This window comes from Protopterus annectens, chromosome 5.part0 (assembly GCF_019279795.1).
Source record: "Protopterus annectens isolate FY-2018-M chromosome 5.part0, PAN1.0, whole genome shotgun sequence".
NCBI classification, from domain to species: Eukaryota; Metazoa; Chordata; order Ceratodontiformes; family Protopteridae; genus Protopterus; species Protopterus annectens.
Genome location: NC_056735.1, coordinates 1,519,170,513 through 1,519,195,921, shown reverse-complemented (window position 1 = coordinate 1,519,195,921; position 25,409 = coordinate 1,519,170,513). Strand labels below are relative to the sequence as shown.

At 39.7% G+C, this 25,409-nt stretch overlaps 1 protein-coding gene across 4 annotated transcripts in view; it reads right to left on the bottom strand.

Annotated features, from left to right (window-relative positions):
* The window catches only part of LNP1 (leukemia NUP98 fusion partner 1), a 626,541-nt gene that overhangs the window by 128,602 nt on the left and 472,530 nt on the right, over nt 1–25,409 (bottom strand). For all 4 annotated transcript variants that reach the window (XM_044071331.1, XM_044071332.1, XM_044071330.1 and 1 more), the window contains one exon: nt 3,190–3,243. In XM_044071331.1, the coding sequence (XP_043927266.1) occupies nt 3,196–3,243 (48 nt within the window). In that variant the 3' untranslated portion in view covers nt 3,190–3,195. The remainder of the gene's footprint in view (nt 1–3,189; nt 3,244–25,409) is intronic.

The window sequence follows — 25,409 nt, the reverse complement described above, 5'->3', positions numbered from 1 at the left end:
AAACTAAAGGACTTTGACTGACAAAGTTTGCGGATGACTGAAAACTGGGAGTGATCATTGAAACCCCTAGCAATGTCAACTTCCTGCAAGAAGGTCTTATGCAGACTAATGACTGGTGCCAAATCATGGTATTAAACGTAATGCAAAAAAATGCATTGTCATCCCCTTTGACAAGAGTGATGTTCCTGCAAACTGCCACAGCAACAGCAATACCCTAAGCATACAGTCAGTGGTGAGAGATCTGGGGACACATTGACAGCAACCTTAACTTCGATCACCGTGTCTCCACAGGGGTAAGAAGAGCATTTTATATTGCCCATCTCATAAGTAAGGGCATTGCCACCAGAAAAAAAGGTTATAACCCCCTGTACTCTTCCCTCATCTGGCCAATAATAGAATAGAATGATCCCTTTGGTATGTCCCTTTCCAAATACCCACAGCAATTGGCAAAACCACAAAGATTCCTTACAAAGAAAATTCAGGGTCTTCAAGGTCTATTTTATGTGGACAGATTGAAATCATTGTCACTTTACTCTGTGTCATACAGACTGCTCAGAGGTGACATGTGCCTTGCATACAGAGCAATCTCCGACCCAGCTTTAATGGAAATGCTGCACATTCTCAAGTCAAGTGGCACACAGGTCACTTGCTCAAAGGACCTTAACCTGGTATGTGATATCAACAGAACTTGCTGGAGAGACAGATTTGTCTCACAAAGGTTGCCCCACTTTTGGAATAAGCTTCCAATTCATGTTACCCAAAGCCCCTCCTTGGCCCTATTTAAGTGTAATTTGCACAATTGGATGGGTAACTGGAAATTCACCCAGGGGTTCCAACTGTGCCCCTCTTGGATAGGGGCAGTAAGTGCTGATCTTATTTTCTGCTTGAATCAGGCACCCTTGGGAACATGGGTTGAACTTGGTTACTCTTGTAAACTGAAAACATTTTTAAAATTCATAGTCATTTGACTTAGGCTGCCAATTTGCTTTTAAATGTTTCTTACACCTTTAACATATAGATGTAATATGTCTCAATATCTCAATGTGTTACTTGTCCTGTAAGGAAACAAAGGTAATCCAGAAAGCTCGAGTCAAGTCTGGTATCTCACCTGTGACACAGAGGACTAACATGAAACAGATTATAAAGGATTTCTCCAGATAAAATCACTTTAGCTAGCAGATCTAGGAGACTCCCTCTCTGATACCTGTGGAAGGAATAAAGATGTCTTGTTGAAATTTCATTTAGTTTATTTAGCTACATAGATAGATGGACATGTGTTCTTGTTCTAATACATTACATTCAATAGGTCAGTTATTTAAAGTTAGTTCCAGACAATGGTGAGAGTGTCCAAGGGAAATGACTGGAGGAGAACCTTGGTGATATTAAAACATGGAGCCAGTTTCAAAGCTTAGAGGTTAGCCCCTTATTTGAATATTCCTGAAGGGCCTGTGAGGGTTTACCAGCTCAGCAGCTTGTGGAACCTCATTCTTAGTTATTTTTATTTTTGTTTTTATCAAACATAAAAAAGGAGTGCTCAGGCATGACAACATCACAAACCACCAATACAGAACTATATTTAAGGAAACACTTTCGCCTGTAATTTGCAGGACAGTGAAAATTTATATCCCAGGGGTCCACTCCACACTGCTGTATTCTTTACATCTTAGACACAGTACATCTATGATCAAAGGAGATCTGAGCTACTTTTTTGTAAAGGTTAGGCATACTCTACAGTTTATCACTTGGTGTATTTTTACTTCATGGGCATAAAAACCCTATAAAAAATGTTTTGAGGTCCCAAACTGTATGTACATTTTTCTCCTTCTTGAGCACATCCATGAACTCTGTAAAAACAAGCACTGTGACTTCTTTCCACTGTAAGCTATTTCTCTGGATGCAAATACTTTTCAAACTACAACAAGGTGCCTTTACCCCTCCTGTAGGGAGGACATCAGAGAGCTAGGGAAAGAGAGAGAGTCTCCTAGATCTGCTAGCTAAAGTGCCTTTATGTTGACTAACTCAGTTCACTCTATTTCTACTTACCTCATAAGGAGTATAGAAAGATCTGTAATAGAAATTCCAGAAATAACTATTCCAAAATAAAATCAAGAAGTTTCCCCTAGAGGTCTCACAACAGTAGTTTTTTTCCCCCTTGGCATCCAAACCAGGATATGAAGTCTATACATAAAAAATTAGTATGTTTCTGATATAGTAGTTTTAAAGGTTAGTAGAATTCTGCATAATACAGAAAAATAAGACTTCAAAGTCAAGTGTATAAACTGAAATAATTTAGGGAATTCAGCTCTTAGTATAAAGGAATTTCTTGACATTTAATGGGCTTACTGATGCTTTTCATACGTTCATAGGTAGGTACTAGGCTATCGGCCCTAGGGCCTATACAAGCCCAGCCAAAAAGGTACCCTGGCTTTTGCCAGTTGTTCCATTGGAATGCTTTATTTTGAAAATTCAGTGATGTGTTGTGCATTGTACCACATTGTGTTGGACGGAGCAAGCTGGAGGTGCACTTGGAAGTTGTGGTTGCTCTTTTCTCCACTGTGGTGCAGCCATGGAGTTGATATATATAATTTAGGGGATGGCATGGGGATACAACCCCTCATGTAGGGGTGCAGGAGAGGCTTGCCCTCTGCAAGAAAGATTTTTTTGTGTGTTTTTTTTGTTTTCAACTGATGTTTGGACTTTATCATTCAGAAAACTGTCAACTGAGCTAGTATGCTTTGATGGAAAGTAGGTAACCTATTTAATGGATATAAAAATTCTCATCTTTTGCATTTTTAACCAATCTCCTTTATGAAGATCAAATTCTCTTTGTAAGTCACAAGTTGGAAGACTTCACAGTAACCTTAATTAACTTGTTTCTTGCTGTTTTATGGGTCTTAGAATCAACGCTCAAAAGAACCAAAGAAAGTAAGTATTAAAAAAAAAAAAAAAAAAAAAAAAACAATGAATGATTGCACAAAGCCTGGCACTTCTTTTCAGTGCTGTGCATAAACACACACACACACACTATGTTTCTGCTACATTGTGGTCATATGGCCAAAGGAAGAATCAGCTGAGCAACTGGAAAGCTAGATGTTAAGTCCTGGATGGAACCTAAAAACGCACATATTAAAATATATTAACCAATAATTTAATTACTTTTCATTATAAACATGGATAAATGTTACTTACTCATTTTCATTCTTGGACATCATTCTTGTGAGTTTCACTGTCACCATCTTTATTCTGAAAGATAACAATTCAAGTGTATTGAGAGTAACACATACAACTGAGAACTTATTACTATCCTTAAAGATCATCAAACTGCCACGTTTATGTTCAGAATGCACTCACTGTTACTTGGAAAAAATAAACACCTGATCTTTCTGTTTCTATAAGCAAAATAGAACAATTTATTTTCATGGCATTTCCCTTGAAATTACACATCTGTCATACTTACATTTTGCTTAGGATCTTGATCTTCTATTTACTTTATTTCTCCCCCTACTTTTATATTTTATTTTGCTTTAGTGTATATATCCTCCTCTTCCCTTATCTTTCTTTTTTCTTCTTTCAAATGCAGGAACTAACCAAGGTATTGGACTTCTGGCAGACATTCAAGGTGTCAGTTCTACTGTTCACAGGGTTAGGACATGGATATCTGTAATCATCTCAGAGATGACTCGTCTAGTCAAGTACGGTGGATAAAAAATGATCGGTGACAGATCAACTCTAATGAAGGAAAATGGACATGCAGCTATTCGGTCTGTATTGTGGAGTTAGTGGTTATTTTATTGTGTAGCTGGGAGCATGGGAACCTCTGTGACAGCAGTATAGATATATATTACATATATATATATATATATATATATATATATATATATATATATATATATATATATATATACATACACATAATGAAAACCAAATCAGATTGGATAAGAGAAGCTTTGATTAGCACCAAACTAAAAAAACAAGATAAAGAAGCTGATCCCACACACTGGATATCTTTATTAAAATAAATAAAATGAATGAAATTTTAGACACTTTTAGCAAGGCCTTCTTCAGATATATCCAACAGCCAAAATGAAGTTCAAACCTTTTGACAGGTAGAAATGGCATGGATTGACTGCTAAGAGTTCAGCAGGTGTGACCATTCCTTGATATAAATGAAAACGACGGGCCACAGTACTTCTTATTCATCACTGTAGGTGGAGATTCATGGCCTGATGAAAAATTATTGGAATAAAAGAGCTGTAATGGCAGAAGTTATGACTTAGCAATGTCTTGCACAGTATTAGCAATGGAGCCGAGCTCTAGTGTATCACAAAGATAATGTTAAAAAGTAAGCTCACAATTTGCAAACAAATACTCAACTCTTAATGTAATAGCAAACCTTTTCACAATTTGTCTTTTACAGCATGGACTTGCAAAAAAAAACAATGTATTAATTTACAGAAGGACCAGAGCATATAATTGATGTTATACAGTCATTCCTAATATAAATGGAGCTGTAAGCAAAGTGTCTGAAAATTAAAAGCAAATGTACTGCTGCTGCTGCTGTCTAAACTGTGAGCACTTACAAATATTTGAGGACTTGGTTAGCATATCAGATATCTGGGATATGCAGCTGATGGGAATACATTTTTACTGACTTGTCACCAATGGTCAATAAAATCTTATAATCAGTTTTCAGAAAACACAAGACTCTCAGCTCTTTAGTGGATAATGTCTATACCTACTTTCAATCACCAAGATCTGATATTCTTGTGATATTATGGACTATAAAGTCTGTGATTATAACCTACACCTAAGTAAATCAGTTATACTTCCACTTTTTATGAAAATGCAGTAATAAACTAATTGGAATTATCAGGGCTAAATATATTAAAATGAAATATTTGGGAGTAACTTTTTTTTGTTCAGTCATTCATTTTCTTATAGGTCAGGAGATGCTAGTGCCTGTAGTAACATCCATTGGGCACAGAGTGCTGAAAATCTGTTCTGGGCAGTGCACTGACTGCTCTGTAAGAGAATGCACATGCACACCTATGGGCAGTTTTGAGAATGCTAGGTAAATTCTCTTCAGGAGATAATGGGAAAGTGGATTACCTACAACAAATTCATATGGATACAAGGAAGACATGCAGACTCCTCACAAGATGGTGTATCCCTGTCAAAAATCAAACCATGAAACCTTTTGATATGAGGTGATAAATATTCACCATGCCTCTGTACCAACCTACGTTTTGTAAGAAAAATGTAAATTATATTTGTCTGATTTATGTAGATGTTGGAAAAGAAGACAAGATGGCCAGGTGTAAGATTCTCACTGATCTCAACAATTTCAATAGCAAAAATTAACATTTTCATCACCTTTTCTTTTATTCCTAATTCAGTATGTCATTTGTATATGTTTAAGTCTATTTACAAAACATTGCACCTCTGTGAGAAGTCTAACACCTTAGTTAGTTCCTGCATTTAAAAGAAGAAAAAAGAAAAGCAGGGGGGAGGGGAAGATAGATGCAATAAAGTAAAACAAAGAAAAATAACCAGTTTATCTGGTTTCCTAAGTTTGTATATCTTGTTTAGAAAATATTAGCATTACCCAAACAAGTAGGAGGCTTTAAACTACTTGATTTTTTATATTTAAAATTTAATACCTAGGCCAAGTTGATTATGGAGAGTTACTGAGTCAATTAAAGAAACAGAATAACCGACCCCCTTCTTGTATGAAAATATGGTTTAGAGTTATTAAATTGTTAAAGTTTAATTATTCTGCCCTACTTAATTATAAAGTTCAGCTGCTTATTTATATGCTCCTGTTTGTACTCTTGCAGGCATGATTCTGAAATGTTAACCTTTTATAATATGTGACGTAAGTTAAAGTTAACAACATTTTTGATCAAAAAAACTAAAACACGGGACTCATTTTTGTAATGAAATAACCTGGTATCATTACAAAAAAAATGAAAAAATGTAAATATCTTTACCTGTGAAATGCGAGGATACTGATGGAGGGTTTTGTTCAATGCCATATTCTGCATGGCTTCCTGATATCATCCTGATGTACAGGAACTCATAAGTCACTTCCTTACTCATGTTAGAGCAAAATAAGTGATTGCTTGAGATCACTGTGCTCTGTTATGGTGAGTGACAACCTTCCCCAGTGTTGGTCAGCCATGGAATTTGCTTATTACATTTAATTGGTGGGGGGTTTCGGGAGTTACACCTGGTAAAACACTTATTTCAGGCTGCTTCTTTACACTGGATGTAACAGGCACCTTTTGAGGTATTGCAATTGAATAACTGAATTACAAGGGGTCATATTATGATGTCTGATAGTAAAGTATTCCACTGAGCTAAATGAAAAAAATTCTATATACTTCTCTCCATTTTACCAAATGTAAAGTGTAATCTTACAGCAGCTATTCAAAGAGTGCTGCACTAAGCAGAGTTTCAGAGTTTGTTTTTTGAATGTTGGATAGTAAATCACAGGTCTGTATCACTACTAATCTTAAAAAAAACTGCACCACAGTGAATCTTCTCTATGACACATTCAGACATTTGCCAAACTGTATTATGATTTCAAATTGCCTCTTTAAACAGATTTATTTTGGTGATTAAAATATTTAAAAAATAGTTTTATGATCATCTCTAAACTTACAGTTTCGGATGCAAGTACCCATTACTGTGTTTGCTGAGTACCAAAAAAAGAAATAAATCCCCCCCTTGACATGGTTATATTTTTGCATCCCTTGCCTGTAGTTCAAAATAACACATCCAAAGGAGTTCAAATTCTGTGCTGGGTGCAGGGTTCAGTGTTAACATTTTAAGTACCAGTATCAGCTGAATTACACGTAAAAGCAACCAGAAGAATAGCATCATATTGAACAAGTCCTGCTGAATTAATTTTGTGAAACTGAAAATAAACACCTAAATTATAAGATTCACTTGTATTATGTTATGTCCTGAAACCATCTGTAATTAGTTTAGCATTTTCTTAGTTAAGTGTTAAGTCAGTCTAATCTCAGACATCTTTGTTTATGCCTTACTCCCTTGGAAGAGTTAAATACATCTCGTTATACATTTATCAGTTTAAGTTTGTAGCATGTACTTTGATGATGATTTGAACAATATCTTTTAAATCCTACTCAAGTCTGAAAACAATGAAATCAACTTCAGTTTATAGCCATTGTTTTTCATGGGGCATAGTCCCACAAAATCACCAGTGGGCCTTTATCGTTGTATCTTTACCCAATATAATCAACTCCAAAGTTTTTGAACATCAGGAAATAAAGATTTCATTCTTTTGATGAAATACTTCTCATGTGTGTTTTCATACTCTTGTCTTTCTGTACTTGCAGCATTTACACTGAGTGTGCACTTTTTTTGGACCAGAATGAAGGAAAGAATTTGACAGTTAGGGCCTCAGTAAGTTGGTTGGAGTCGAGCAGTCGGTACTTGAAAGTTACTAGACTGATACTTATTTGTTCTTATTTTCTGTATTCAAAGATTTGCTCTATAACTGCCAGGCTGTTTTTATTCCTTATTCAGATAATGATTCATTGCTAATGGTTCTTCACTTAAAATGCAACCTCAAAAGAATAAATAAAATTAGGTATGCCATACTACAAATAAAATAGATGGATGTGAAATTTGCATAAAAAGCAAAATATCTTTTAGGTTTTCATATTTAAATTAATACATTTAAGACTCACCAAGTCAAAGCTATATATTATTGTGTTGTAAGCATGTTTCCATTATTGTGTAGTAGAGCAGAAGACCTGTTTACTAGCCAAATCCCTACTCAGTAACTCAAGAAATAGGAAATGAAAAAAAAAATACAAACGTTGCATGTGAGAGAAGGATAGTAAAAAAAGCAACATCAGTGAGAGCAATGATGGATGGGTTAAAACAGTAGCATACATGCATTATTACTGTTAATAAACTTGTTTCAAATATTATACAGTCAGATTAGGCCCCTATCAGAAGTATAAGACTCAAATATGTTAGTTTTGACACTTATCAAAATAAACTGCCATCCAAACAAAACAAAAAAAAATCTTTCTTTGCTGTTAAAGCTTTTTCAATGTTTTTGCAGGAATACGATGAATAATATGAGGTGCCATATCATCAGACATAGTGTATTTCATCCGCCCCATATATGCACTGTGTCTATCTATGTACCTGTCTCTCTCTCTATATATATGCATTTATATATATATATATATATATATATACTTCCATGCATACATTTATGAGAATATAATGAATAGTCAGAATGACTGACAAAATACTGCTGCAAGCCTGTCAACTATCTAAACTATTGAAAACCAGAATCTCTCCCCAAAATAATCACATAAGGAAACTAATAGTATCCTTTTGCAAATGTTAACAGTAAATAAATATGTAAACAGACCACTAACTTTCAAAAACAATTTGTGTAATGGTACTGCTGGAAAAGGATATTCGTGGACCTAATGTTTGGAGGTGGGGTTAGGGGCAAGGATAGGATTAGCAACACCTATGAGTAAGGTGGTCAGGGGGCATAACTAACCCTTTATGCTCACCCTAACTGTAACCCCAACTCAGCCCATTAGGTCTGTAAACATTTTCTCAGACAGTGCCACCACACAAGACACACGTGCATGCATCAAACACATATAAAACAGTGTAAGAAACTTCTCTGTGTGGAAGATTTTCAGTCCATATATTTCTAGTTAATCACTGTATATTAATCAGATCAGACAATAGTAGTAGAAGTAGCGAACGTAAACTCGTCAAGTCAAAAAGTAATAATAGAAAATATATAATTCTACAGCATTACTAAGTATTCGAAAGTAATCCAAGCAAGGCAGGCAGTCTGTTTCCAGTCGAAAATCCTTTATTAAGTACACAGACAAGCGATCCAAGTAAAGCAAAAATAGAGTAATAATTTCCTCACAAGCTTTCTAAGTATATATATACTTTTTATCAGGCATGGGAGTGGTTTATTGTGCTGTAAAACAAAGTGTTATTGGTACACATGTTAAATTCACATCCCTTTCTCCATCAGTGTGACATTCAAGCTGGTCCTGCCCTACCTAGTAGCTGGCATAATAATATATAGCCCTAATGTACTTTAATGGTACAGCTTATTTAACCAAATTATTAAGTAGATTATTAAGTCTGTGATTTTATACAAGGCAATATATTACATGGCTGGAAATATATCCACCTTAGTTCATTTTGCAATCAAAAATTATATATAAATATATACATATACATTTTGCATGTAAAAATCAGTTTCTATTTTCATAAGCTATTGTTAACAAAGATCGCTTTTGTCCTTCTAGACTTCTTCAGGTCTGTGTACAAGAACCCTAAAAACCTATATAATTGTATAATTATTTAGTATTGTTATTACCATCATTTTGAAAAAAGTGGAAAAAAAAAAAAAAGAGAGAGAACCAAAAAAAAATAATAAAAATAATAATAAAAATAAAAAATATATATATGTATGATGATGGAAACAAAATATACACTTAAATTTCAAATGATTTAAAATGGTATTTAAAACCAATTTGTAGAAAAAAATAAAATACAATTAGTCATGTAAACAATGTGGCAATTAAAGCGATCTTTGTTAACAATAGGTTATGAAAATAGAAACTGATTTTTACATGCAAAATGTATATATGTATATATTTATATATAATTTGGATCACTTGTCTGTGTACTTAATAAAGGATTTTCGACTGGAAACAGACTGCCTGCCTTGCTTGGATTACTTTCGAATACTTAGTAATGCTGTAGAATTATATATTTTCTATTACTTTTTGACTTGACGAGTTTACGTTCGCTACTTCTACTACTATTGTCTGATCTGATTAATATGCAGTGATTAACTAGAAATATATGGACTGAAAATCTCCCACACAGAGAAGTTTCTTACACTGTTTTGTTTTTAGACCCACTACACTTTAGTGTGTTGCTTTGAGACTTCGGGGATACTACGGAGATTACTTGTTTTTCATCAAACACATATACACACACGCCCATGTGTACACACAAGCATGTCAGTAAAGCTCTCCACTTCTCTAGCCCTAACTCTATCCTTGGCCCAAGAACAATCTTAAACACACACACACACACACACACACACACACACACACACACACATCTACATATATTTAAATTGTTTTACCTCTTTAATACATCCATATTGAATTTTGTTTTGCCAGCCTTTGCAACTCATCACTGATATAAGTGAAAATGAAGAGTTATACAATCATATTGCTTTATATAAAATAGAAGCACTTCAATAAAATAATGAAACCCTCCAGCTACACACTGTGGAATCCCTGATTAGATGGTACTCCTCATGTGTGGTTATGCGGTTCATCTCACTTGGATTGGACACTTGCCTCTTTTCTTGTACTGATGAGTCATTCCCATTGATCTGAACATGCCCATCACTGCAAATTGTATACATTCCTGCCTCTTTTCTGCTGATCCTTGGTTCCCTAACAACCATATCACCTCTTCTCCAGACATCTGTTTGTACTTCAGCTATTGTACTGCATTTTCCTGGATGTGCCAGCTTTTAATTTTTTTTCATTTGTAGTGATCTGTTTTATATTTTTGTTCTCATAGATGAATACCCTACCATATAACTAACAAGACTTCATATTATACACCAGTATATGGTGGGTGCTCACTATTGCCTCTTCCCTTTTTTCTTTAAAACTCAATTCCCAGTAATTTATTTTTTCGTTCATGTAACTGTTTATTATACTGAGTGATACTGTACTATATAGCACCTTATACAATTATGCTACCCTTCTGCTTGTACCATATAGTACTTCTGTACTTCTGTACTCATCAGCCATAATGTTACTTCTTACTTGTTATGTACTCCAGTGAGGGGAATTTGAATTCTTAAAACTGTCATTGTAAGTTGATTAAGTTCAACTCTCAAATATCTTATTTAGATGTGTTATTATTTTGATTATCATACTTCCCCTGGATAAATCTGCAAGTGAATGGCATTAGTGCATTTTTCCATCTAATAGAGGTCCCTCTAACAACTGCAAGATCCAAGGTTACAAGCCTGAAAACCAAGAAAATTTAATTTCAGTTCCAGCTGCTAAACTAAAATTTTTGGATTTCTCTTATTACAACTACACTGTTAAAGTTTAGGGGCACACTGGCCTCTTCACTTCCTCCTAACATTTGAGCTATGTCCTTCACAGCTCTGCTAACTATATATACTGACCCAGACATCGCTGTATATCTGCGATACTTCAAGGTATCTGACATGCCACAATGCTAGATTTAGCATATATTCCACTATTCTTTAAATAATTGTCTCGCATTTCCAAGAATTTCTTTTGCAGTCCTCAGAATTATAACAGTTACCTTCTACAACTTTTGAAATTGGTTAATATATACATAGGTACTTATCCTTTAAACATGCAATTTGTAATCACACTCAAATACATAAAACATTTATGAGCGTGGAAAAACATCTGTGGTCCAAATGTAATTAAACAGCATTTCTGAGTTGCTTTATATAATCTTACCTGTCCTTTTTCAGTGCCACAAGAAGGCAAGTAAACCAGGCCAGCCAAAGTGTAAAACAAAAAACTGTGCTTCTTCAAACACACACACTCTCTCTCTATATAAATATATATATATATATATATATATATATATATATATATATATATTTACACATGCACATATCTATACTAGCTAGCTATATATATATATATATATATATATATATATATATATATATATATATATATATATATATGGACATATGTATGTACACGTACACACAATTAGGAGACAGTGAGAAGACTCCATATGGATGCATCAACACATTCTTTATGACCTTTACAATGGCTATCCACAGCAATGCCAGCACTACTTTCTTCTCAACAAAACATTGTTTAATTCTGCTTACCCATCTGAAAATCTGTAACCAACCTTTTTATGATCTCTTTCCAAGTCTTGTGGGCATCACACAAAATATACTTCTGTGATGTGTCCCAGACTGCCACACGCTGTGCCAATATATGTGATTAATCACTGCATAATATATTCTAGGTAGAATACACGATGCATTGATTAGAATTCACAAATGGCTCACTACTTGAAATCTAGTTTGTAAGATCCACTGTGAGTGCAGAGTTTATATCTATGGTTTAGTCATCACCATAAGCATTTGAGAGAGAAAGAATAAAGGCAGTGTTCCCATGCATCAGATATCTCTTCTCATGGGTTGATTCTTTATGTTAAAATAGTAAAACTGTGCAATTTTTTAATTATACAAGTAAGTAACTCTCCCAACAATGTTTCTTTAAAAGTAAGTTTACCTCTCACGTGGCTAATAAGAAATTTTAGTTTTAAGTGCTTCCATGATAGCTTTTCTGTCTCTAAGCTGGAAATCAATAAGAACTTAATTAAGCAATGCTCTATGACTGTGCCTGGGTATATCAAGATTTACCCACGGCTGGTGTGGTTTGATCAAGAGGATGAAGTGCAAGTGATTAAACAAAGCTAATTGTGGGTATATCCTGATATACCTACAAACAGAAGTTGGTTGTTGCTATTATACAATATTATTTAAGAAAGAAATTTCTTACCTTTCTTAAATAATGTCTTTGTATAAGGGCACTGTAGTGTTCCTCTGTGTTCTTCCTTGTTAACTGATGTACTGCACATACATATGGGACTTCCATTCCCACACTTGTACAGTACAGCAGTGAGAGAAAAATAACAAAGAAAAGAGAATGTAGATACTGGAGGTAGAAATGGTAAGCTTATATGACCAGCCAGGAAACATTTACACCGGGCTTGTTTGAGGAGATGTGTTTTGAACTGTGATGTAAATTTGGAGTAGTTGGTGAGAACTTTTAGATGGAGATGGAAAGATTCATAGAGTTTAGGTGCTGGAATTGAAAATCCAAGGATGATGCAATGTAACTTGTTTTTCAAAAGGATGCAGCATGGGGATAGCATGGGAATATGATCTTAGGTAATAGGACATGTTTTTATAGTTCTTGCTGGACTGCAGCTAAGATAAGGCCATATTCAAGGGAATCCCCTGCCAATTGCAGCTCAATCAGGCTTTGAGAGGTAGGGAGTATTTGTCAAAATTATTAAGAAGTTGATTTTTATTTCTGGTTTATCTATGTGGGTTTGGAAGTCAAGGTTCTAGTCTAGACATATGCCTAGATATTTGATGTTTGGTGATGTCTAGATTGCAGTGTTGTTATAGTCTTTGATATCAAGAAGATTTAGCAAGTTTCTGATAAGTTCCAAAGATAGTATTTTTTGTCTTATTTTGGTTGAGTAGAAGTTTATGTTATTTAACAATTTGTTCAGTGAGTGAAGGTGAAGCTGCGGTGGTGCAGCGGTAGCGTTGTCGCCTCACAGCAAGAGGTTCTCTCATTCGATTCTCGGCTGGAGCACCTTCTGTGTGTAGTCTGCATGTCCTCCCCATGGTCGAGTGGCTAGCGTTTGAAAGACATGCGTGAATGGGCGTGCCTTCGTTGTAGGTTGGACGTCGAGCTGGCACCTCGGCACCGTAAAAATCTACTGCCAATCATTAGCGGACCGGAGTTCCGCTGTGGCGACCCCTAATTGGGAAAAGCTGAAAGAAGAAGTTCAGTGAGTGAAGGTCATTTCTAAGTTAGATTTGGATGATTGAGTGAGACGGGCTGGAGCTACACATGACACTTTCATTGGCACATAAGATCAGAGGAATAAGAGGGAGGTCATATGGGAGTTTATTTATGAAGACTGAAAAAAGTCAGGGAGGCAAATATGAAGCCTGATGGAATCAACTTAAGGAGTGGGGCATGTCCACAGAAGGATAAACATATTTTGATAACGATGATCCCTGATTGATGCTAATTTGTGTTATGGTGTGTAGAAGGAGGGTGTAGTCTAGAAGATCAAAAGTCTTTGGAAAATCCACAAAGAGAGCCCCTATGAGATCACCTTTATTAATGTTTACTATGATATCATCCATGAGAGTCCATAGTGCATTGATAATGCTGCAGCCTGTCCAAAATCTATGATGTTTTAGGTAGAAGAGGTGTTATTGCTAGATACATTCTGAAAGTTAGAAGTAAATTATTTTTTCAAGAGATGGGCCAGAAATGTAAGATATTCACAGGTTTTGGCTGCTTTGTAAGTGGTTTGATTAACCACTTTTACAGACGTCAGACATGCTACCTTTGGTTAGGCAGATATTATACTTGTGAAGGAGGGGCAATTGTAAAGTAGCCTTTGCACAGGTAAATGAACCTGGGTGAAGGTTATTTGCCCCAGTAGGGCCATCTGAAGGAACACGGTTAAGGAGTGGTTTGGCTCTAATTTGTTTAAAGTAGAAGGGAGGAATGAATGGGAGATATGTGTCTTGAGGCAATGTAGGAGCTGGGAAAGAGTTTAGACAGAGTGCTAATTTCTTTCAGAAAGTCAAAGGGTTAGAGTTGGCATTATAGACATTGTATAGTATTAAAAGAGGAGTTGTTTTAGGGAGCTTTGCATCCTGTCAAAATGATGACTTCATTCCAAAAATGTTTAGGTTTGCCTAGTAAGGAAAGCTGTTTGGTTTTAAGGTTGTATGGCTTGCTTTGGAAGGTTTTTAAATGGCAAAATGGTCATAGTTGTCTGGGTGGGATTATGCTTCCATTTCTGCCATGATTCATCTCTTAATTGTTGACATTGCTTTACTTCCTTACTCATCCAGTTATTTTTCATGTGTTTAACAAGCTTTTGATTAAGAGGAAAACATTTCTTTTGAATACTGAGCAGTTTGAATGAAGATTCTGACTGCAATGTTTGTGATTTTTGGAGGAGAGTATCGGGTCTAATCAATAGTGATTAAGTACAATTAATAGTGGACTTTGCTCTTAATGTTAATAGTTTTTGAGGGATTTTGAGAGATTATTTGCTGATTTTAAAGTTGATGAGTCATGGAAGAATTTTTAAACTTGAAATGCTTGCTGGATGGTTGGTAATTAGTAAAGGAGGGAATGTATGTGGGAGTGCATATTGGGCTGCTAGTTCTGTAATTAGTTGATGGGACCAAGATCAGCTATGAATTCAATACCCATATTAATGAGGACACAATAAAATGAAGTATTTAAGAATGTGCATTAAGAAGAATTATGTTATGGCAGCTAAAGATATGTGAGAAGAGACTAAACAAAAGATAATACAAAAACTGAGAAACTGGAAGCTCGTTTATGTATATGGATAGCAGGATACAAACAGTTAAAGCGTTTCTAGTCTCTCTTCAGTTTTATACACTGATCAAGTATAGTTTTATCAACCAGACAAGCTGTGGACAATAATTAATAAAGAAGTGAAGCAATTTATCTGAGAGAGGAAGAGGGGTGGGAGGAAGTGTGATAAGCTGATCCTTCCAACAGAACAAGGTAGTTTAGGATTATCTGATTTGATGGGATATTTTAGAGATACACAGTTAAGGCTCATATACAAAACACAGGCAGAATGCTATAATTCAAAGTGGAAAGGGATGATGACGATGAAACAGGGAGAAATTTAAGAAATAAGGAGAGAGAGTGGGATTTTGGATGCAGAACCTTAAGGAGAATAACAACAGCCATACAGAAAATTATATACATAAGTAGCAGAAACTATTCTAAAAACTAAGGCAACACGAGAATGGAGAAAGGAAATTTTGTTGATCAGGTCGACTACAGAGAATAGGCAAGAGGGGGGGCTGGAATTTATCCGAGAAAACAGGCGAAGGAACCAAGGTACAGGGAGCAAATAACTACAGAGAGAAAGGCAATATTGGGAGGAAGTCAGTGAGACAATTAGACTGCAGGTTTAGAGACTGCCTTCCTTATTTTCCTCAGGCGAGTCCTTGGCATTTTCCATTATCCATATCCCCAAGTATTTTTCCTTGTAATACCCCAACAGGTTAGGAAATGTTTGTATTAAGTTCCATGACAGAGTATGGTTTATACATACAGCCTTTGACTTATTTTCATTTATCTTGTACCCAGATATTTTTGTAAAATGTCTAAGAAGATCAAATATTCTCATTAAATCCTGTCTGATGTCTGTTATAAGCATAATTGTATAATTATATCATTGGTAAACAGTGTTAGTTTTTCCTCCACACCAGCCCAGTTCTGTCCCCTTTTACGTTCTCCAGTTAGCCGTGGCATTCATTTTTTATCACTGCTGTTGCTGCATTATAAATCTGATGCAATAAACTGATAGCTGCTAGTAGGAATAACATTCTTCCCATTACTTCCCAGAGAAAGTTTCAGTGGACCCAACTGAATACTTTGTCAGCATCCATTGCCAGGAAAAACCTGCATTGGTCCTCCTGATTTAACAAATTACAAATAATTGCACTTAGCCTAGCTGCCAACATTGAAATAAATATTTTATCATCATGGTTTAAAATTGAAATTGGTATGCATGTTCAGAAGTTGCAAGAGTCTTTCCCCTCTTTCAAAAATACTGTCATTCTTGCATTTTCCATGATTTTACTATTACTGTTTACTTCAGGACTACATTGAATAAGTTATGCTATATAGGAATGAGTTTTTGTTTACATTTTTCCCATAATTTCACTGGGAGTTTATCACACAGGTTAACAGGTGTATACTAGGCTAATGGCCCTGGTGCCTTTACAAGCCTAGCCATAGGATTACCCTGGCATAGTGCCACCCGACCTTAGTTCGCAGTGCTTCTGTCGAGTAGAGCCACTGAAGTTATCCCCGGGGTGAATTTTCTGTTTCCCATCCACTCATCAAGATTTCTCTTGAAGAGGGTCAGCGAGGTGTTCTGCTTGACAAGTATGGGAAGTCTATTCCATAGCATGGGCAGTCTCTGGGTTATGAACCTGTCCCTCCATCATGTTCTGTTAATTGTGGTAATGAGGTTGAGGTCTCTGGAGCATGTGGTGTGGAGGGATTGGGATTTCTTTAGATGTAGCATTTCTAACAGAGCTGGGTCCGACATGGCTTTGTAAGTCAAGAAGAGATGGCCTCTAAGTAAGCGATATAAGACAGAGAATAGTTGGAGTTTTTTGAGTCTGTCCATATAGGACATGTGTTTAAGGCCTTGGATCCTCCTTGTGAGGTACTTTTGTGGCCTCTCCAGTTGTTGCAGGTGTCTAGTGAGGAACATGCCAAATGGGGCATTGTACTCGAAGATTGGCCTAATGAGGGAAGAGTAGAGGGAGACAATGACCGCTTTCTTCCTGGATGCAAAACCCTTAGTAATGAGATGTGCTACATAGAAGGGCTTTCTGACCACAGTGGCAATGTGGTAATCTAAAGAGAGATTGCTGTCAACCTGTGTTCCCCGATCTGTTATAACGCCTTCCATGTTCAGTGGACTACCATCAATGTGGTAATTCATAGGAACCGGGTTTTTTTCCAAAGGGGATGATGACACATTTTTGGCACTGATCTTAAGACCATGGTGCTGACACCAGTTGTTGGTCTCAGTGCGGCCATTCTGAGGATGTCAACATCACTTAGGGAGTTAATAATAGCTCCCAACTTGCAATCGTCTGTGAACTTTTTTAGCCAGAGTCCCTTCGTGTCAGCCTGGACTTCAGAGCAGTAGATACCAAACAGGAGAGGACCGAGGACCGAACCCTGTGGGACTCCACTCGTGACTAGTCGGCAGTCTGACTTGGAGTCAGCTACTTTCACACTGTGGGTTCTATCTGTGAACCAGTTTGCAACCCACCTAGTGACATAGGGTTTTATGCCTGGCTTAGTGAGTTTTTCTATGATTCCTGAGTGGGGAATGGTATCAAAAGCCTTGGTCAGATCAAGGTAGGTGCTGTATGAACCACCTTGCCTTCATCCACAGCTCTGGTGTCTGACTCAAAGAAGTGGACCAAGTTGAACAGGCATGATCTACCCTTCGCAAAACCAAAATGTATGGGATCCAGAGTTTGGAGATTCCCTACACCCTTGTTTATTAGGTCCATGATGATGATGATGATGCATTCCACAGCTTTGCATATCAGGCTCATCAGGCTAATGGGGCGATAGTTCCCAGGGTCCGTAGTCACTGCTCCTTTGTGGAGAGGGATGACTATAGCAGTGCACCATTCAGTATGGACAAAGCCTGAGATAAGGCTGTGATTGAACAGGGCACACAGGTGAGGTGCCAGTTCACTCTGTAGTTCATGTATAACACAGCCAGGGATATTGTCAGGTCCCATAGAAGCTGTATTCTTGGCCTTGGATAGTGCTGTTTTAACCTGTGCAGCAGTAATACTGGGTGCCTGGCAAGCTACTGATATTATGATTGGTCCTTTGGGGGTGGAAAGAGGGGTAAAGTTGGCACTGAATCTGTCAGCCAGTATACTGGCAATATCAGTTGACTCGGTATAGGAGGGGCCATTGTTCAGTAGCTCAGAGTAAATCTGGGTATTGCCGTGGAGATTCTTTACATAACTATAGAAGGCCTTGTGGTTGTCTTTACTATCTGTTGCAATTCTGTTTTCATAGCTAGCTTTGGAGGATTTGATGAGGGATCTCAACTTTTTGTTGAGGCTAATAAGGGAGTTTTTCCAGTCTTGGGACTTCAACTTATTCCGCATCAGTGTCCTCCTTCTGCTCTAAGATTTGTTTATGGCAGGGGACCACCAGATTGGCCTCCTTTTTTTTTTTGGAGGAGAGTGTCTTGGTTCTATTGGGTATGGTGAGATCCATGCATCTGTGTACGTGTTCGTGCAGTGCATTGGTGAATGATTCAGTGCTCAAACAACTATTCTCCATTTGCATGAGTGCCGTGAAGTTAGCCACCTGTGTTTTTAGGAGGAGTTTTTCATGGTGTTTACCTTTGCTGGGGGATGGGAGGGATGTGGATTTCCAAGGTGATTAGTTTGTGGTCGGATCTAATCAGGGAGGAGCTGACTATTGGTGTACAGCAATGGTCACCCATGTTAGTAGTGACCAGATCAATGATGTTGCTACCTCTAGGGGGGTAAGAACGAGCTGGTCCAGGGCATTGGAATTAATGAACTCCAGGAAACATTGGGCAAGTGCATTGGTACATGAGTAGTTTTCCCAGTTAATGGAGGGGTAGTTGAAGTCGCCTAGTAAGAGAGTGTTAGGTTGGACCCTAATATTCTCCAGGGTGCTTAGGAACATGGAGAGTATGTCTTGGGACATGGTTGGGGATCTATAGCAGGCTACAACCTGAATCATTGTCTTACCCAATGTTTGCTGCACCTGAGATATCTCTAATGCATAATGTTGGGCTACCAGTCTGGAGGTGTTCGCATCCTTTATGAATATGGAAACACCACCGCCTTTGGATCTTCGGTCCAAGTTCTGTCTCTCACATCAGTTGTTCCATATAACTTCATAATATTCAGAAAAGTATTGCTTTCCCTGGAGACTTTCCTCTGTCTTGGGCCATTACCCACATCTTCCAAAGAGGTGGTAAGGTTATAGTCAGTTCCTAGTAAGACAACTTCCTGTACAAATTATATCATCTATACGATAGATAGTGGTTAGTAGTCCATGCAAAAAAAATAATACTTAATATATAAAAGTAATAGGAAAGGAAGGAAGGAAGAACTAATACAGCTTATTGACCACTGCGAAAATCATTTTTTATGTTAGTCATTAATATCCATCAAGTTCCATTGTCTCTTATTGTGGACACTCAGTCCATTTATGTTACAATTCTTGGTCTCTTGTTCATCTGCTATGAGCAGTTAAGCCATGATTTCAGCCCCCACCCCCATTTCACAAGCTGTCTCATACACTTTTAGTGTTTCTTTCTACCTTTCACTGTTTGTTTTTTTCTTGCATTCTTCTCATAACAGTGGAAAGAATTTATAAGGCCATCTCTTTCTCTAGCTCCTTTTCCACATACAATGTCCTCTCTTCTTCTTCTCATCTAGTTCCCTTGCAATGAGTAGTTGACAGTTGAACTTGCTTGTATTTCTCTATCTCTACCAATGCCAACCCAGAGTCTTGAAAAGTTTTTGGCCTAGCAGAAAAAAAAATATCCTGAAGATGAGTGGACAATTTAATTTAAACTTAAAGATGTTATGTGATCCTATCTCTCCTACATTCAGTACTGATGGGCTCGGAGCTGATCCTCGGCTCCGACTCGGCACGCTATGCTAAAGAGCGAAGCCTCTTATTGGCTGAGCTATTCTTTATCCCAGGATGCACCACCATTAATCCCCCAGATCTCGTTTGCCGCTTACAAGCTAGGACGTGGTCTCAAACTTGGCTGAGCTAAGTGCTGTTTTTTTCTAAAGTTTTCCTGTCAGGAAATTCTCTTTTCTTACCCAAAAAGCTGTTTTAACAGCTATTGTTGTTGTACGAGTGTTTTTGGATTTATTTTTGTGGTAAATTTGTGTGTTTGTTTAGGGAAAGGTTTCCCGTTTAAGTTAGAGGGGCCTTCCCCTATTCATTAGCAGTTTCTCTTTCTTTTTAAGGAGGTCAAGTACCTGTTTGAGTTAGAGGGTTCTTGGCCCTCCTTTTTTGCTGTCGTGATAATTGTATTGTAGTAATTTTGATTTTCGTTTAAAAAAAAAAAAAAAAAAAAAAAAAAAACTTTATTGTTGTTTAAAATTTGTATTTTTTCTGTCTACAACAGTGTTCTTTACTGCTCTTATATTGACTGTTTCAGAGACATTATGTCTAAAGAACATAGGCCCTCAGGGTTCAAGAAGTGCACAAGGTGCAGTTATAAAATGTCTATAACTGATGACCACTCCTCGTGCGTATACTGCTTAGGCGCCAAGCACCTACAGGAGTCCTGCAGCGTGTGTCACGCCTTTTCCTCTAGGGTCCTCCAAGAGAGGAAAAATAAATTAATCTTGAAAGGGCTGATTAAACCCTCCTTCGAGGAGGCCTTATCTTCTCATCCTCTCCAACAAAGAAAAAGAAAGCGTCGGCTCCGACCAGCCCATCAGAACCGACTACTAAGAAATCCAGGCAGGCTTCTCCATCGGCTCCACGGACTTCGGAGCCGAGGGCGGAATGGTCTGCCTCGATGCCCCCAGTCTCGACTCCTCTGGTTTTGGAGCCGATGACTGGGGCTTCGAGAGGCGGGTCACCTTCATCGGCTCCACTGTTTTTGGAGCCGATGAGGGTTGCCGGCTCAGACTCTTCCCCTTCGGCGCCGAAGCCCTCCTCGGCACCGAGGGAAATTGTTTTGGGATCTCCCTCGGCACCGATAGTGGTTGAGTCCATTCGGAGCCGGTCCCCCAGTCCTTTGGAGCCGATGGAGAAGTCGGTTTGGACCCGATCGGTTTCATCTAGATCTTCCAAGATGTCTGATTCGGACATCGACAGGGTGCTCCTAAGACTTTTTCAGTCTCCTGTGTTCCAAAAATTAGTTTTGGCTCCAGCCCATTCGGCTTCGGAGCCGATGGCCCACCCTGTAGTTATGGTTCCTCCTCCAACAGCCTCGGCACCGTTGGAGCCGGTGCTGGTGGAGCCGATGGAGGTTTTCGGGTCGGCCCTGACCCTTACTCCAACCTTGGCTCTCGAGTTGGAGTTTGGTACGCGGACCTCCTCTGTCGGCCCCAGGGGGGACGCTTCAGGACTGATGTTTTCAGTCCCAAGCCTTCCTCTCGGTGCATCGGCTGTGGGGGTACCGTCTACTGTTGTGGCCACGGGGGTCGGACTTTCCCAGGATTCTGGTGGTCCGGCCTTCAGGGCCATGAGGAGTGCGTTAGCCAAATCTTCTTTGGCTACCTCCACGGTCTCACCAGCACCTTCCCTGCATACGGAGACTGGGTCTTTGGCAGTCCCCCTGTCCTTAGACAGCGGAGCCCCGGGGCCTGAGGTCACCCCCACTGGGGGTTCCCCCCCTCCTGGAGGTCCCTCTGAAGCTTCTTCAGAGGAACCCCCAAGGAAAAGATCGTGCAAGAGGAAGCATGTTGACTCCCCCGATGAGTCTCTCATGTCAGACACTGATCTTGATGATGCAGAGGGGTCCCCTAAGTCGTCCTCAGATGATGTCTCCTTTGTAGACATCCTGGAAGCCCTCAAACAATGAGGCGGCTGGCATTCCAAACCCCCTTCTGCTGACGAGTCGGTGTTCCTTAAGGCCTTCGGGGCTCAGCCCTCCGCCTCCTGGGTGTCTCCGCCCTTCGACGAGCTCCTAGATTTGATCTGTCGAAGGGCGTGGGAACATCCAGACTCTGTGGAACCGGTGCCTGCTCGCCCAAATAAGTTCCTGTCAGCACCCCCAGAGAAGGAGTTTTTGACAAAAGGTGTGGCTGTAGATGCCTTGGTGGTGGCATGTGCTACCCAACAAGATGTAGCAGAGGCTTCGACGTCTGTCCATCCTCCTAATAAGGAGTCTAGGAGTATGGATCGGTACGGGAAGCGCACCCTCAGTTCAGCGGCCTTTACCTTAAGGTCCCTGAACTATTTAACGCACTTCACCAGGTTTCAGAGGGATCTGATCAAGGAGCTTTCAGATACCCTCTTGGGTAACCTACCTGAGCAGCTGGCCCAGACGGTTGGCTCTCAGTTGGCTATGCTGTCATCCATATCAAACTCATCCATGAGGCTCATTTCATATGCGGCCGAGGGGGCGAGTAGAGCGGCGGGTACAGGTATTGCTCTACAGAGGCAAGCCTGGCTCCGCCTGTGTCATTTTGCGGAAGCCTTCAAGTCTTCTTTTGCCGAAGCTCCCTTTGATGGGTCCTCTTTGTTTGGACCCAAGGTAAAGGACACATTGACCCACTGCGAGCAAGAAGGTAAGACTTTGACTGCCGTAGGGGCATGATTTTCCACTCCCTTTCGGCCTTATCCCAAGGCTAAAAGAGGAGGGAAAATGTGGTTCCGTAGATCCCAGAAGTCTTATCCCTCACAGCAGGACGATCCCCCTTCTAGAGGCAGAGGAGGGGGAAATTTTTCTGGAAGACGCCGTCCCAGAGGCGGCAGAGGCCCCCGCAACACTGGAGACTGCGAGTCCTTTCATGGCTCTTCAGCCTTTCACAATCCCTGAGGGATTGCTCGACTGTGCAGCTCCGGAGCCAGTCGGGGGTCATTTTTCGGGGCACCTAAAAGCCTGGGAAGGTATCACTCAGGACCGATGGGTGCTTCGAATTATCGCCGGAGGTTACTCCATCCCTTTTTCTCACCCCCCACCTCCGTCCAAGAAAATCCCGGACCCGCCACCCAGTCAACAGGAAATTGCAGCCTTAGAAGTCTCAAAGCTGCTTCAAAAAGGAGTCATCCAACTGGTCCCCGCAGACCAGATCGGGTTAGGGACTTACTCAAGATTCTTTTTGGTGCCAAAAAAGACCGGGGACTTGAGGCCCATTTTGGATCTCAGCATTCTAAATCGTTCAGTCAAAAAGTCCAAGTTCCGAATGGTCACCTTGCAATCCATTCTCCCACTGCTGGAGAAATGTGTATGGATGTGCTCCATAGATCTCAAGGACGCTTATTACCACATCATTGTAGATCAGGCGTCCAGGAGACATTTGCGCTTCAGCCTAGGAGACAGTCATTTTCAGTTCCGCATGCTGCCCTTTGGTCTCACCACAGCCCCCAGGGTGTTCACCAAATGTTTGGCGGTCGTGACTGCTCACCTGAGGAGTCTAGGATTCCAGGTGTTTCTGTATCTGGACGACTGGCTCCTAACTGCCACCTCCAGGCGTCTACTATTGCAGAATCTACAAGCCACAATATCACTGGGCACTTCCCTTGGAATCACTTTCAATTGGCCAAAGTCTGTGTTGCTGCCATCTCACCGCATAAGATTCATCGGAGTAGAGATAGACTCAAACAGAATGCGGGTCTATCTTCCTACAGAAAGGATACAAACCATACAGGCTCAAGTTCGAGCCTTGCTTCCCAGATCCAAAGCTCCAGCCAGAATGGTCCTGCAGCTATTGGGATCCATGTCGGCCACTGTTCTTCTAGTCCCCCTAGCAAGGTTGCATATGAGAATTCTCCAGTGGCTTCTTTCGACACAGTGGTCTTTTCAGGATCTCCCCCTCAGTCACCTCATATGGATCACGGAAACCTGCAAACGGGACCTTCGCTGGTGGCTGGTGCCCTCCAATCTGGATCAGGGTCGACCCTTCGTTCCACCTCCTCCTATGGCCACGTTGACTACGGATGCCTCCCAGATGGGGGGGGGGCATTTCCTGGGCAGGTCAGTCCAAGGCAAATGGCATTCAGAAGAGAGTCTTCTTCATATCAACATTTTGGAAATGAGGGCGGTGCTTCTATCTCTACAAGCCCTCCACGATTACCTCCCTCAGGGCATGATTGCTGTTCACTCCGACAACATGTCAGTGGTCTGGTACCTGAACAAGCAGGGAGGAACCAGATCCTACCCTCTTTGCAGAGAGGCCATGAGAGTATGGGAATGGGCAGTGGCGACCAAACGTTTTCTGATAGCAACTCATATCCCTGGCAAATCCAATGTGATAGCCGACAGACTGAGCAGAACTATCCTCTCTCCTCATGAGTGGTCTCTGAACAATACAGTGGCAACTCAGATTTTCAGCAAATGGGGAATTCCTTGTTGCGACCTCTTCGCAACTCCGCTGAATGCGAAGTGCAAAAAGTTCTTCTCCCTCACTCCAGCTCCGGAGGAGAGTCCTATGGACGCACTAGCCCATCCTTGGCCCACCGGCTTGCTATACGCCTTCCCCCCAGTTCCCCTCCTTCCCAGAGTGATCCAAAAGGCGTCTCACTTGGGGAGCAAAATGATCCTAGTTGCTCCTTACTGGCCTCGTCAGGTATGGTTCCCCTATCTTCGGAAATATGCACTGGATGGTCCATGGTTCCTGGACCAGATCCCAGACCTATTAATTCATCAGTCGGGACTACTCCACCAGTCCCTTCACACTTTGAAGTTAACAGCTTGGCTCCTCCTCTTCCGACTATAGTCAGGAATCAGACCTTAGACCCGGAAGTCATACATATTTTATCTTCGGCCCACAAGTCTGCCACCAAGAAATTGTATACCAGCAAATGGAAGAGATTTGCTATTTGGGCTCAACTCCGGGGTCTGGATCCCATCACTATTCCTGTATCGGAAGTCCTAAAATTTCTAACTTCCCTATTCAATCAAGGTTCTTCAGTCTCTACCATCAAGGTCCAATTGGCAGCTATTTCCAATTTTCATGAATCTATAAACCCACCTTTAATGAGCAACAGATTGTGTAAGACCTTCATGAAAGGTGCTGCGCTTTTACGGCCTCTGATTTCTCATCCTGCTCCTCCATGGGATCTCGATGTGGTGTTGCGTGCCTTAACTTCCTCCCCCTTCGAGCCAGCAGCAACATGTGATTTGAAATTTCTATCTTGGAAAACTGCTTTTCTGGTTGCGATTACTTCTGCCAGAAGGGTTTCAGAGCTTCAAGCTCTATCTGTAAAACCACCGTACCTGGTTTT